At 45.6% G+C, this 15,710-nt stretch overlaps 1 protein-coding gene across 4 annotated transcripts in view; it reads left to right on the top strand.

The window, feature by feature from the left end:
- Positions 1–15,710, top strand: part of DAPK1 (death associated protein kinase 1) — a 206,723-nt gene that overhangs the window by 100,706 nt on the left and 90,307 nt on the right. For all 4 annotated transcript variants that reach the window (XM_061200572.1, XM_061200574.1, XM_061200573.1 and 1 more), the window contains one exon: positions 4,938–5,159. In XM_061200572.1, the coding sequence (XP_061056555.1) occupies positions 4,938–5,159 (222 nt within the window). The remainder of the gene's footprint in view (positions 1–4,937; positions 5,160–15,710) is intronic.

Below are 15,710 nucleotides of genomic sequence, written 5' to 3' on the forward strand. Positions count from 1 at the left end.
GGGCTGGAGCGACAAGCAGTCCCCCAAGTGGGCAGCAATGGTGGCCTGGCTTCTCTGTGTGTGCTTACTCTCCTCCTGCCCAGAGCTCACCCTGGAAGCTGGATCAGGATGTTACTCTGGGAGCCCACAATTTAAAAGCCCTTGCCACAAAAATCCCAAGCAAATTGTCTTTTCAGTGGGGGGTGGGGGGGGGTTGGAGAAGAGGACTTTCCCCCAATGTGGCCAAATCCAGGGTGGAATGTGGGCGTGAGGGAGACGGGGGCCAGGCGCCCAGGCAGGGAAGGATGGCAGCAGCAGTTAACCAAGAGCCCAACTGGAATTAGGCCTCGCAAAGCAAATCACTGTGTTAGAGAAGAATGTCTTCTCCGAGGAGTCTGTCCTCAGCCTGCTGGCCGCCTGAGGAGGTGGCCCTGTGGAAATGCCCGACGAGCATCACCGAGTCACACCAAGCCGCTCCCCGTGGGCCTTGCATGTGGCTCAGCTGGGACTCAATCCTCGTCCCAGGCGCTGAGTGCAGCCAGCTTCAGGGAGCAGGAGTCCTGAGCAGCTCCTCCCCCTCGGGGTGGGGCAGTGAGAAGAAGGGGGACGGGAGGCTGTGTTGGAAGGCTGGAGTCAGCCTCCAGATTTAGCAGCAGTTTTACATACTTTAACAGAGTATCGCCCTGCTGTGTGTGTGTTTTGTGTTGCTTTTCCTTTTAGGGCTCTCTTGCCCCAGGCAGTCCTGAGAGGTGACATTTTGGGGATAATACTGCAGCGCTTTGAGATTTGAGCAAACGTGAGCTAATGACAATAACTCCAGTTTTGGGGACTTCCCTGGTGGTGCAGTGGTTAAGAATCTGCCTGCCAAGGCAGGGGACATGGGTTCGAGCCCTGGTCCGGGAAGATCCCACAGGCCACGGAGCAACTAAGCCTGTGCACCACAACTACTGAGCCCACGTGCCACATCTACTGAAGCCCACATGCCTAGAGCCCGTGCTCCGCAGCAAGAGAAGCCACCGCAGTGAGAAGCACGTGCACCGCAAAGAAGAGTAGCCCCTGCTCACCACAACTAGAGAAAGCCCACACGCAGCAATGAAGACCCAACGCAGCCAAAAAATAAATTTAAAAAAAAAAAATCCTTCAGTTTTGGAAGAAAATAGCTCACAGTTACTGAAGATTTACTATTGCCAGGAACTGTTCTAACCACTTGACCCATCTTAGCTCATTTACTCCTGCTCCCTCCATCCCAACAACCCTCCCAGGTAGGCACTATATTGTACCCACTTTACAGGTAAGGAAAGTGAGGCAGAGTGGTTAAGTAGGTTAAGTAAGCCCACAGGTACGCAGCTACTAGGCATTCAAATACAAGCAGTCTGAGCCCCTCACGGCTCCACGGCTCTATGGAATTACAGTGAGGCAGCTTCAGTTTAGCACCTCTGGTTTTTAGGATTATAGATTTGGAATTCAAGAGCAGGACATCAGCATTGTGCATGGGCTCCTGGCGGGGCTCTGCACCAAGGGCCTTGGAGACAGAAAATGCACCCGACAGCCCTCGGTCCTGAAAGGATTACGGTCTTGGGAGGGGTGGAAATGGGCAAGAAACAGGAAACAGCAGGTGCCACTAGGGGTATGAGGTTCCCTGTGGACTCAGGGTGCAGCACTCGTTGGAGCAAGGGGGTGGGGAGGCAGATTGTTCAAGAGTTGGCAACAAATAAGGAAAAGTGTCTTTAAAGAGACAGCATTGAGATAAGTCTAAAAGGTGTTTTCCAAAATTGTTCTACACCCTCGTCTGACCCACTGCAGCCAAGGTTATCCAGAACACTAGCATACTGCCGTGGGGCACTAGAATCACATGCTCTCCTGCGCGGGGGCCTTTCCCACCTGCTGGCCCCTCCTCTCCCCCCAGCACCCCTCATGAGGGGACCCTGAAGTGTGAGTGAGGGATCAATGATTTGGTGAGGGGATGGGTTCCAGATGTTTCGCTGCAAACCTGGGCAACATGGTCAGCTTAGATCTGTGCACACACTACTGGCCTCGACACATAGGATGTTCAGAACCATGCCTGAACCCAGCCCTTAGGGTTGGGGGGCCTGATGCTCTCACTTCCCATAATTAAAAGTATCAAAGGTCAACATGAAGGGTTTTCCTGGTGGCACAGTGGTTAAGAATCCACCTGCCAGTGCAGGGGACACGGGTTCGAGCCCTGGTCCGGGAAGATCCCACATGCCGCGGAGCAACTAAGCCCGTGCGCCACAACTACTGAGCCTGCGCTCTAGAGCCCGTGAGCCACAACTGCTGAGCCCGTGTGCCACAACTACTGAAGCCCACGTGCCTAGAGCCCGTGCTCCGCAACAAGAGAAGCCACCACAATGAGAAGCCCACACACCTCAATGAAGAGTAGCCCCCGCTCGCCGCAACTAGAGAAAGCCTGCGCGCAGCAACGAAGACCCAATGCAGCCATAAATATATAAATTTTTTTTTAAAGTTTAGCTTAAAAAAAAAAAGAATGTCCAAAACTTTAAAAAAAAAAAAAAAGGTCAGCATGGAACATTTGGCAGTGAAAACACATTCGGGATAGCCTTTGAGTTTAGGCTTGCATTCAGCAGGCTTTTGGCTCTTTGCTTTTGTTTTTTAAAGCAGTGTGATTCAAACCACTGAGTTTGCCTTGAGTCTGCCTTTACAGTCCCCGAGACAAGTGACTGTGACTGCAAGATATGTGCAAGGCCCAGCTCCTGGAAGCATGGGTTGCTATGGGTTGGGGGTCCTGGGCTGGCCTGGGGCCCCTTGAGAGCGCTCAGTGGGGACATGATACTGTCTTTGAGAGGAGAGGGGATACAAGCACCACTTCACTGGCCTCTGTAAAGCAGTAACTAACTTTGTTTTGTATTCAGGCTGTTTTTCCTCTTTCCTCCGTAAGCCGCATCTCTGCTGCTCACCTCCCACCTCCCACCCCCCACCAGAGAGAAAGCCCAGTTCTTCACTCCCCAAAGAAATCAGGAAATGGTTGTAATAAAGTCATAACAGATCCCATGACTCTTTAAGGTTGTGAGTTTAAGGGCAATAGGTGCTAGTGTTTCGATGTGATTTATTCTTCAGCTTCTCTGCTCTCCTGCTGCAGGGAGAAAGATGGTATTAATAAGTTGTCATGCAAAAAAATTGACACTGCTATAAAAATAATCCTTCATTATATTTTTTTTCTTCACTGGCCTCCCGCTGCCAAAGTAAATGAGTAACGTTTTAAAGTATCGATTCTTTAACATCAAAATATTAGCCTTAATTTGATTTTTCTATCCCTTTTGTCTTCATGTGAGGAGAATACAGCTAGCTAGAAATAACTGTGATAATTCTCCACATAGCAGTTCCCAAGAAGGTGCCAAGAAATATACAGATCCTGTGACGGGTGGATGGGCCCTGGGCACTAGGGTGTTAGGGAGGAAGTGAGGGTGCCACCATTGACACAGGAAGCATCCTTCCATTGTGTTTCACTTACTTTCAGGGTAGCCTACTTGCTTCTCAAGATCTCAGCTGCTTACATAGTCACTTTACTATTTTGTGTCAAGCTCTGTTATTATATCCTTTTATATGTGGATAGGAGACGCTGGTTGCTTGCTGTCGAATTTAGGATGCTTTCCTCTGCAAGAAATAAAAAACCCAAATCAAACTGGTTTTAGTAGTAAAGGGAATTTTATTGGCTTATGTTGCTGAAAAATCTAAAGGCAGATAACTTCAGGCTAAGGTTGATCCAGCCACTCCACAGTGTTACTGCAGTGTTACTGGTTTCTTTCCTTTTACCAGCTTTGCCTCTGCTTTAGATCAAGAGTGGTCACAAGATGACTGGCAGCAGCTTTTGGGGGTCAAAGTGTCTCAGAAAAAATCTTTGTCTCACATTCTCCAAAAGGTCTTACTTAGGTCACGTGACTTATCAGTCCCTGAAGTGTGAACAAAATATACACAGGCAGACTCAGAGACATCACAGGTTCAGTTCCAGACCACGGCAATGCAGCAAATATTACAATAAAGTGAGTCACAGGCATTTTTTGGTTTCCCAATGCATATAAAAGTTATGTTTATACTATATTGTAGTCTGTTAGGTGTGCAATAGCATTTTATGTAAAACAAAACAATGTAGATACCTTAGTTAAAAAATAATTTATTGCCAAAAAATGCTAACAATCATCTGAGCCTTCAACGAGTTGTAATCTTTTTTCAGGGATAACATCAAAGGTCACTGATCACAGATGACTATAACAAATATAACAATAATCAAAAAGTTTGAAATATTGCAAGAATTACCAAAATGTGACACAGACACAAAGTGAGCAAATGCTGTTGGAAAAATGGAGCCAACAGACTTGCTCAATACTGGGTTGCCAGAAACCTTCAAATTGTAAAAATATCTATGAACCACAGTAAAGCGAAGCTTTATAAATGAGGTATACCTGTATTTTTTGTTGTTGTTTTGAGTGTTTCAGTTGACAAATATTGGTGCTAGAAATACGTCATTGAAGGGAGGGCCCTATATATTTTTCTGTTGGTCCCGATCCCTTGCTTTCCTAGACATACAGGATAAGAACAAGGAAATGAGGTCAGACAGGAGGGAGCTCCTTCCTGTGGTCCCTGAATCTGAAATGGGGGAGAAGGAGGAGAGCAGAGAAACGGGGGCATATTACCAGTTAATAAAATTTAATTCAAGAAAATAAATTTTTGTTCTTTGCAACAATGTTCATAAAGAGACAGGCTTAATGGAACTGAAATATAGAAGAAATTTCTCTGTTGAATTTGTTAATTTCCCACAATTTGGACTTTCCTATTTATAATACTGTTGTCCTCCCCCCCCCACCCCCCCGCCTCCCTGCCCCCACACCGGCATGGGGCCACATCCTTGCCCAAACCTGGGTTTTAGTGAACAATAAAGAATGTATAAATGACCTGGGACCTCTTCTGCCTTCTCTCTTCAGTGGGCAGTTTGCAGTCGTGAAGAAATGCCGTGAGAAAAGCACCGGTCTACAGTATGCCGCCAAATTCATCAAGAAAAGGAGGACCAAATCCAGCCGGCGGGGCGTGAGCCGTGAGGATATCGAAAGGGAGGTCAGCATCCTGAAGGAGATCCAGCACCCCAACGTCATCACCCTGCACGAGGTTTATGAGAACAAGACGGACGTCATCCTGATCCTGGAACTGTGAGTGCTGTGGCTGGGCGGGGAGAAGGGTGGGCTGCAGGCTCCCCGGCAGCTGGACAGCGCAGTGACCAGCCCCGGAGCCGCGTCAGGGATTGACTTGGCTTTGCCAAGTTCGAGAACTGCAGTGGGTGGTGCGCTCTGAGGCTGGCTGCAGTTATCTGGAGTAATTCTGCAGCAGCTTCCATTGATGTGGTCCCACTTGATTTGCAAGTGGGTCCCCAGTCTTGGGGTTCTTCCTCGTTTGTCATGAGGTCGTCTGTGTTTTGAGTTTCATGTTAAGCTTTAGGCTTATGTTCTTCCCTCCTGTCATGCTGTTCCTCTGCCTTCCCTCTGTTTTCCTACTTCTCTTTTTCTTTCTTTCTCTATTCTCTTCCCTATGTCTTACCACAGCCCATTTTTAACTGCTGGAACTGTCAACACTCATATGAAAGGGTAAAATTGAACCAGAATCACTCAGGGGTGATTATAGGACTTGTTTTTAAAGCGTTTTGCTGATTTTCTCAGGTACACCCTGCCCATCGGATGTTATTGTGGGAAACTGTAGCGTGATGTTCTGTGACGCGTCGCCCTGGCCCTGGCCCTCTGCCTGAGGGCCCCACTCCTGGTGATGAGTCCAGCAACGTGGGCTGGCAGGAGAGGAGAGGAAGTCATCCAAGAACACGCAGCTGGGAGTGTCTCTGGGCTGTTTGGATGGAGGACACACATTAATAACCTGAGGGCAGAGGGAGGGATGGATGGAGCAATCCTGGGTGGTTCTTAGTGAACCACCCATTTCCTGGAGCCTCGAATTAAGATGTGTCCTTCTGCCAGCCCAGCAGCGCCCCCTTATGTGCAGATCTCTTAGGGCTAAGAGGTGATTTTTGAGACCAGGGGAGATGCGCTTTGCAGTCACAAGGGCCTGGGATGCCCACTGCCTCTTGTCTCACCACTGGGATCTGGGCACATTCCTTTACGCGTCTGAGCAACAACCTTCTTAACTATAAATTAGGGTCAATAATACCTACCTCAAAAGGGTTTTGAGGAGATAAATGAGATGAGAACGTAAACATGTCTGGCTCATGGATGTGTTTAATACATGTTTCTGGGAAGTTCTCAACCTCTGCACTAGTGACATATTGGGCTGCATAACCTTTGTTCAGGGGGCCATCCTGTGTGTTGTAGGATGTTTAGCAACATCTCTGGCTTCTACCCACCAGATAGCATCCTCTTCCCTAGCTGTCACAACTAAAAATGCCTGCAGACACTTCCACATGTCCCCTGGGGGGCAGATTCTTTTCTCCCCCTACCCGCCTCCCCACCCCCACCCCCACCCCCCACCCCCTCCTTGAGAACCACTGCTTTAAAGGAAGAGCAGGGTTTTAAGGGCACAGAGGATTAAGGGGCCTGCTCAGGGTTCAGCAGAGAAAAGACAGGAATCAGAGTGTAATCCTTGCTGTGGCTTTATATGGTGACTTGGAAACCAGACAGAACCAAGATCAAAATCCAGGCCAAATCCTTTACCATCTATCTCTAAGCCTGAATTTCCTCCCTTAAGGCTGTTGTCAGAGACCGTGAATGCAAAGTTCCTGGGAAAGAAATTATGTAGATCACAACTGTTTTGCGTTTTCAGAGAATTACCAGGTTGTGCGTAGTAAGTCAAGAATATAATTTGCTCCCTTTGTATATCAGAATGTACAAACGATGCCGGGGAGTTACTGCCACCTGCGTGTGTATATTCTAGATTCAGCTTCTGTTGACTGACTCCCAGTTCATAGGTATTTTCCACTAGGTGCATTTATCCTGTGCATAAAATGGATAACATACAGGTTTTTTTTACCACTTGATTTAAATTTTTTTTTTAATTATTATATAATAAATTTGATGTTGGGGGAGGGTTGTGTAATTCTATGAAAGTTGACACATGTATAGATTTGTGTAACCACCACCCAAATCAGGATTCAGAATAGTTCCATTGCCCCCAAAACTACCTTGTACTCTCCCCTTCTAGTCACACCCACCTTCTTCCCTCTACCCTCCGGCAATCACTGAGCCATTCTCTATCACTGTAGTTTTGTCTTTTCAAAAATTATATAAGTAGGATTATAAAGTATTCAATCTTTTGAGACCAACTTCTTTCACTCAACGTAATGCTTTTGAGATTTGTGCATGAGTCGTTTGCTCCTTTTTATTGCTGAATAGTATTCCATTGTGTGGTGTTTGTTTATCTATTCACCCATTGAAGGACATTTGGATTGTTTCTAATATTTGGTGATCATGCATACAGCTACCATAAACAGTCACATACAGACTTGTGTGTGAACATAAGTTTTCATTTCTTTGGGGTAAATACCATTGAGTGGGCTTGCTGGGTCATGTGGTAAGTGTACATCTAACTCTACAAGCAGTTGCCAAACTGTGTTCTAAAGTGGCTTCACCATTTTACAGCCCTTCCAGCAATGAATGAGTGTTCCAGTTGCTCCATCAGCCCTTTGTCTTGTCAATATTTGTTTCTAATTGTAGCCATTCTATTAGGTGGATAGTGGCACACAGCTTTACATAGTTCATTATGTGGAGACCTTGAATAAAAGTTGAGTGAGCTCACAAAGAGCAGCTGTTAGGTGGAAGGAGCAGGAGTAGTCTTAGAAGATGGCCCCTTCCCCACAGGGTCAGGTGCATGTTTGTCTTCCCTGGGTATTTGCTCCTTACAGATTCCAGCATTCCCTGTGAGCTGATTGTCCTAGCCTTTTCACCCACCGGGCATGTGGGGAGTAGTGATGGTTACTTTTATGTGTCAATTGACTGTGCCACAGGGTGTCCCAACATTTGGTTAAACATTATTCTGGGTTGTGTCTTGAGGGTGTTTCTGGATGAGGTTAACATTTGAATCGTAGACTGAGTAAAGCAGATTGCCCTCCCCAATGGGGGTGGGCCTCATCTAATCAGTTGAGGTCCCAAATGGAACATAAAAGCTGACCTTACCCTGAATAAAAGGGAATTCCTCCTACCTGACGGCCTTCAAGCAGGGACATTGGCTTTTTCCTGTCTTCAGACTGAAACTGATACATTGGCTCTCCTGGGTCACCAGCTGGGTTCAGTGGACTCCCCTTGCAGGTCTTGGGACTTGTCAGCCTCCATGATTGCATGAGCCAATTTATTAAAATAAATCTCTTTCTCTCTTTATATCTGTACATCCTTTTGGTTCTGTTTCCCTGGAGAACCCTGACTAATACAGTGGTGCCAAAGACTAAGGAGGGAAAGTGCACCCTTGTTTTCACATCACAAGTCTGTCCCATTTTATATATATATTTACTTTGCCATGAAGAGGTGTTTTAATTTTTAATAGACTATTGAAAATATTATGTCTGCCCAGGAGAAAGGGTCATCTTTGCCTTTGAGAAAATTATTGTTGTTGTAAATTCTAACAGCTTTAAGGGAAGATTTAGTCATCAGTGACATATTCCATCTCTTCTTTCCTTTCTTAAGAATGCTGGGATACAGTGGTGGTTAAGGAGAGAATAAAATGTAAGAATTTGTCAGAAAATAGCCCTATGACCTAATAGTGGCCCCTTGTCTGTATCCTCTGGTTCAGTAATCTTTGAGTGGATATATTTTTTTGATTTATTGCTTTGGGATGAACTCCATGGCAATAGAAACTTCCCTCATTGAAGCCTGTTTCCACGTGGATGTGTGAGTTCTCACTCCCACATCTGACCCTGTCCTTACCACTGAGACAGAGACCCCAAACTGCCACTCCATGCACTATTTCATGAGCTGCCCCCAGTGATCTGGGAGAGATACAGAAATGATATCTTTTCCGTCTTTTGTACTGAAGCTACTTGGTGTCTGTGTTAAAGGCACAGTTGTCAAATCCTACTCCAGGATTTGACTTGAAATTTCTGTAAGCCCTGAAAGTAGTTTTGAAGAATGACATTTCCCCCACATGCTTCTCTGGAAAAGAATCTTTCCACACCTTATCTGCTATTGCAGCTCAGCAGAGCATATACAAGAAGGAGGCAAACCTGATGTCTCAAAATCACAATTCCATGTCCTCCACATCCCATTGTTCCATAATGAAGTCATACAAAAATCTCTTCATTCTGTTACAGCTCACCCGTGCATTGTCACATGGGCAAGCCACTACAAAACTTTGATCTTCAGTGCTTGAGTCATTTCATAACTTGCCCTGTTACCTGGTGAAAAGTGAAGGCAAACAAAGTCAGTGCTAATCAGAGACACTGGCTTCTAGAATTCTGTTCCTAAACTTGCTGCTCAGAAACAGCTAGGTATTTCAAGCTGTGGATAATTTAGGTTCCCTCTGCCCAGACATGGGTCAAACCCAAATGCCTTTAGGGGCTGGACAGGTGATGTAAATGAGTGAGGTTGGTCTACACAAAGCCTCAGAATCAGGGAGGCATCAGGGAATGGTGGGGACTGTGGCTAACTGAACCCTCAGCCACTCTTCAGTTGATTGTTGCCATGTGGGATTTTGGATCCAGTGTTGCCAGATCCTGCAGTCTTTTTCAAGAGAAGTCTGGTATCTAGGTTTTTAATTTTGGCAGTTAATTCATAGTATTCATGAGCAGACAAAATAAAACCTTCCTGAAGGTCACATGTGGCCTTCACAGAACTCCAGATTCTAGCCTGTTTTATGTAAGCAATAAGTATTAGCAGCAGGTGATAAATACAGTCAGAGACAGCCCCAAAAGGCTAGCAATTCTGTTGGAAAGGCAAGATACACACTTAGCATTACAAAATGATTTTTTAAATGTCCAGTATGGTTTAACGGTGGTTCTCAAACTTTAGCATGCTTCAGAATCTCCTGAAGGCTTGTTAAAATACACATTATTTGGCTGCACTTCCAGAGTTTCTGAATCAGTATGTCTAGGGTAAGGCCCAAGAATTTACATTTTAAACAAATTCCCAGGTGATGCCGATGCTGCTGGTCTAGGGTTCACCTTTTGAGAAGCTGTTGTAGGTTGAATTGTGTCTCCCCCAAAATGATATGTTGACGTCCCAACTCCCTTTATCACAAAATGTCCCCTTATTTGGCAATAGGGTCATTGCAGATGTCATTAGTTAAGATGAGGTCATACTGGAGTAGAGCGGGCTCCTTATCCCATGTGACCTTATAAGAAGAAAGCCATGTGGAGACAGAGACCTGGGGAGAAGGCCATGTGGAGATGGAGGATTGAAGTGATGCAATAGTAGTGTCTACAAGCTACTAGGAGAGAGGCCTGGAACAGATTCCCATTGGAGCCCTCAGAAGGAACCAAGACCACAGCCCACACCTTGCTTTCAGACTTCTGGCCTCCAGAACTGTGAGACAATCAATTTCTGTTGTTTTAAGCCACCCATTGTGTGGTACTTTGTTACAGGAGCCTTAGCAAACTAATACAGAAGCACTAGAATAGAAAACTACCTGTTGCTGGACTGCTAGCCCACTCATGTGTTAACCAAAAATTCTGTAAGCCAGTTAACAACAAAATAAAACACCTAATCACGGTAATTCCATCAGGCAACCAAGAAACAGTGGGATGCGTGACTCTTCCTCCCTGCAGGAAGCTTGCGTAGAGGAGGGCTGGAGTGGGGTAGGTGATTCTGGGTCTACCTTAAGTCAGGAATGGACATCACCCTGTCATGGCCTGCTTCAGGAGGGTCACCTGAGCTTTGGATAACCTGTCTGAAAGGTTACCCTGTTAAGAATTATAAAGTAAAAATCCTAGAATTGCCATGTAAACTTGGCATAGTGGATTGTTCCAAAGAAATCAAACCAGTTTGGGTCTCCAACCTTAAATTTTCCCCTTTATTTGTTCTGCTTAGAATTTAAAGCAGGTCTTTTAGTTAGAGTAATCTTCTCTCTCTCTCTCTCTCTCTCTCTCTCTCTCTCTCTCTCTCTCTTTCTCTTTCTCATAGGAAGTTCAGTTTAATTAGTGCAGTATGCAGTGGTTGTAGCCAGGTGCAGGACATGGAATTAATGCACTCTATTTTTATTTATTTAATAAAGTAAATTTTATTACTTTTTCTACTGTGATAGAAAACACATAACATAAAATTGACCATCTTAACCATTTTTAAGTATACAGTTCAGTAGCGTAATGTATTCACCTGTGCAACAGATCTCCAGAACTTGTTCATCTTGCAAAATGGAAACTCTATACCAATGGAAGAACAACTCTCCTTTTCAGCTCTCTTTCTGACTTTGTCTAAGTTAATAATTTCTGGAATTCAGTTTGTTCATTGCAAACAACTGCCGAGTTGTATTCAGATATTTGTGTAATATTAGATCACTTTATGCAGGATCATTGTTAAGTGTCTCACTCTCTCGTAGCCAAACGGAGATGCAGACTCATAAGAATATAAATATGATTGCTTCATTGTACATCAGCACAGTGGATGTATGTGGATAGGTTCATGCTTCACTGACAGCAAATCCAGAATTGCAAGGGCCTTTCAAGAAGCAAATGCAGTGATTAAAGTGATGGCTTCAGGCTACCTTAAAAGTGGCAAAGTTGTACTAAGCTGAACGCAGTTGTAGGGACATAAGTGATGCTGGTAAATGAGGCGTATCTGACGCCAGGGGCCTTTCAGTCCCCCACCCCCATTCTCTACTGCTCTCCTGGTCCTCACAAGACACAAAAACACATTAAGATTGCTTAAATGCTTTCCTTCCTTCCTTTCTCCCTCTCTCTCTCTTTCTCTTTTTCTTTTTCTTTCCTTCTTTCTTTCTTTCTTTCTTTCTTTCTTTCTTTCTTTCTTTCTTTCTTTCCTTCCTTCCTTCCTTCCTTCCTTCCTTCCTTCCTTCCTTCCTTCCTTCCTTCCTTCCTTCCTTCCTTCCTTCCTTCCTTCCTTCCTTCCTTCCTTCCTTCCTTCCTTCCTTCCTTCTTTTTTTTTTTCTTTTTCGCTGCTACATTTGTTCTCTCTTCCCTGAGCTCCAGCCAGCTCTTTTGACTTTTTGAACTTTTGTTTTTATTCACAAAGGTAATTTCAAGAACTGTTCTGGGTTACACTTTTGACTTCTGGATCCTCAGATATCTACTATTAGGCAAGAACAGAGAACTGAAATGCATTTGGCAACAGTCTCAACTTTTCACAACAGAATTAAATTTGTGTAGAATAGGTTATTTTCCACTCAGGCATTCTCTTGAGAAATAAAACCCTGTATGTATGTCTTCCCCCATGCTCTTACTTCTTGCTAGTTCAGTTGAAAGTGTTTCCTTAGTGTTTATTAAATGGGCATTTTTATTCACTTAAATGGATTATTTGATTTCCAGATGGTCTTAGAAAAATTGGGACAATGAAAATCATAAAAACAAACCACACATAGTATCTGTGAGCTCATAGATGTGCAGTTTTTATCATATATTCATAATTTTAATATCTGGCTCGATTTACTCTGTGCTGTATACATAAGTTATAGATAGTGAGTATTTGAAATCTTTGCTTATCTCCAAGAAAGGTGTATAATTGTTAAGGTTTGGTAAACTGGGGTAACACTGCTGCCTGCCAGCCTCAGAGACTTCCATAGCTGCAGTGATGGGCTATTAATCCCTCCTCAGGGACCACAGATTCTACTTTATGATGCTCTGGGGTACTCCAAATCCCTGGGAACTGTTCACACTTCCTCTTGGAAGCTCACAGCCACGTCACAGATCTCATTATTCTTCCTGTCTTGGTTAACCACTCTCCTAATCAACACTTCAAGAGCATGCAAGAGAAGGTTACTCTGTGGAATTGTGGCTTCAAATGACCCCTCAGGCATTCTGGTTTCCCCTCTTGCTCTGCTCCCTCTCCTTGCTGCTCTGGTTTCGTCTGTCCGAGGTGGGGGCCGTCCTGGACACAATCACAGCCTCGCTGCACTGCTCAGCTTCTTTTCTGCCCCCAGAGCCCAGGTACCTCCCAGGTCGAGAGCCGCTGGTTAGGTGGCCCACGTTCAGTCCAGACCTTCTGCCTGGCTTGCCTCACGCTGCTCATACAGCATCCACGTCTAGGCACACTGCGCCCAGAATTCTGGGGTGGTGGTTGGGGTCAGCTTTGGGAAGAAGAAGCTGGGGGGGACTTCCCCTGAGCCAGTGCTGCAGAAGAGAGAGCATTCAGATCACAGGTCATGGGTGGGATTCCCTTATTAGGCTAGTATTTAGAGTAGATCAGTAACAATCTCTCCAGAACATCGATGGCTCCCTGTGAGCCTCCCTTCTGCCTCACGTCATTGAAAAATGTTGTTTAAAGAACAAACAGAAGGTCGAGACCTTCAAGATGACGGAGGAGTAACACGTGGAGATCACCTTCCTCCCCACAAATACATCAGAAATACATCTACATGTGGAACAACTCCTACAGAACACCTACTGAACGCTGGCAGAAGACCTCAGACCTCCCAAAAGGCAAGAAACTCCCCACGTACCTGGGTAGGGCAAAAGAAAAAGAAAACACAGAGACAAAAGAATAGGGATGGGAACTGCACCAGTGGGAGGGAGCTGTGAAGGAGGAAAGGTTTTCACACACTAGGAAGCCCCTTCGCAGGCGGAGACTGCGGGTGGCGGAGGGGGGGAGCTTCGGAGCCACGGAGGAGAGCACAGCAACAGGGGTGCAGAGGGCAAAGAGGAGAGATTCCCGCACAGAGGATCGGTGCCGACCAGCACTCACCAGCCCAAGAGGCTTGTCTGCTCACCCGCCGGGACGGGTGGGGGCTGGGAGCTGAGGCTCAGGCTCCAGAGGTCAGATCGCAGGGAGAGGACTGGGGTTGGCTGCTTGAACACAACCTGGAGGGGGCTAGTGTGCCACAGCGAGCCGGGAGGGAGTCCAGGAAAAAGTCTGGACATGCCTAAGAGGCAAGAGACCATTGTTTCAGGGTGCGCAAGCAGAGGGGATCCAGAGCACTGCCTAAAGGAGCTCCAGAGACGGGCGCAAGCCGCGGCTATCAGCGCGGACCCCAGAGACGGGCATGGGACGCTAAGGCTGCTGCTGCCACCACCAAGAAGCCTGTGTGCAAGCACAGGTCACTATCCACACCTCCCCTCCCAGGAGTCTGTGCAGCCCACCACTGCCAGGGTCCGGTGATCCAGGGACAACTTCCCCAGGAGAACACACGGTGAGCCTCAGGCTGTTGCAACGTCATGCCGGCCTCTGCTGCCGCAGGCTCGCCCCACATGCCATACCCCTCCCTCCCCCTGGCCTGAGTGAGCCAGAGCCCCCGAATCAGCTGCTTCTTTAACCCCGTCCTAACTGAGTGACGAACAGATGCCCTCAGGCGACCTACATGCAGAAGCGAGGCCACATCCAAAGCTGAACCCCAGGAGCTGTGCGAACAAAGAAGAGAAAAGGAAATCTCTCCCAGCAGCCTCAGGAGCAGCGGGTTAAATCTCCACAATCAACTTGATGTACCCTGCATCTCTGGAATACCTGAATAGGCAACGAAGCATCCCAAATTGAGGCGGTGGACTTTGGGAGCAACTGTAGACTTGGGGTTTGCTTTCTGCACCCAATTTATTTCTGGTTTTATGTTTATCTTAGTTTAGTATTTAGAGTTTATTATCCTTGGTAGATTTGTTTATTCATTTGGTTGCTTTCTTCCTTTTTTTTTTATATACAGATATATATATATATATTTTTTTCTGTTCTCTCTTTTTGTGAGTGTGTATATATATGCTTCTTTGTGTGATTTTGTCTATAGCTGTGCTTATACTATTTATCCTCAGGTTCTATCTCTCCGGTTTTATTTTTTCTTTTTTTTTTTTAGTATAGTTTTTAGCACTTGTTATCATTAGTGGATTTGTGTTTTGGTTTGGTTGCTCTCTTCCTTCTTTCTTTCTTTTTTTAAATTATTTTTTAATTTTTAATAATTTTTAAATTTTTTATTTTAATAACTTTATTTTATTTTGTTTTATTTTATTCTTTTCTTCTTTCTTTTTTTCTCCGTTTTCTTCTGAGCCATGTGGCTGACAGGGTCTTGCTGCTCCAGCTGGGTGTCAGGCCTGTGCCTCTGAGGTGGGAGAGCTGAGTTCAGCACCAGAGACCTCCCGGCTCCACGTAATATAAAACGGCAAAACCTCTCGCAGAGATCTCCATCTCAACGCTAAGACCCAGCTCCACTCAACGACCAGCAAGCTCCAGTGCTGGACACCCTATGCCAAACAACTAGCAAGACAGGAACACAAACCCACCCATCAGCAGAGAGACTGCCTAAAATCATAATAAGGTCACAGTTACCCCAAAACCCAACACCGGGCGTGGTCCTGCCCACCAGAAAGACAAGATCCAGCCTCATCCACCAAAACACAGGCACCAGTCCCCTCCACCAGGAAGCCTACACAACCCACTGAACCAACCTTAGCCACTGGGGGCAGACACCAAAAACAACGGGAACTACGAACCTGCAGCCTACGAAAAGGAGACCCCAAACACAGTAAGTTAAGCAAAATGAGAAGACAGAGAAACACACAGCAGATGAAGGAGCAAGGTAAAAACCCACCAGATCAAACAAATGAAAAGGAAATAGGCAGTCTACCTGAAAAAGAATTCAGAGTAATGATAGTAAAGATGATCCAAAATCTTGGAAATAGAATGGAGAAAATA

Source organism: Eubalaena glacialis, chromosome 9 (assembly GCF_028564815.1).
Source record: "Eubalaena glacialis isolate mEubGla1 chromosome 9, mEubGla1.1.hap2.+ XY, whole genome shotgun sequence".
Lineage (NCBI taxonomy): Eukaryota > Metazoa > Chordata > Mammalia > Artiodactyla > Balaenidae > Eubalaena > Eubalaena glacialis.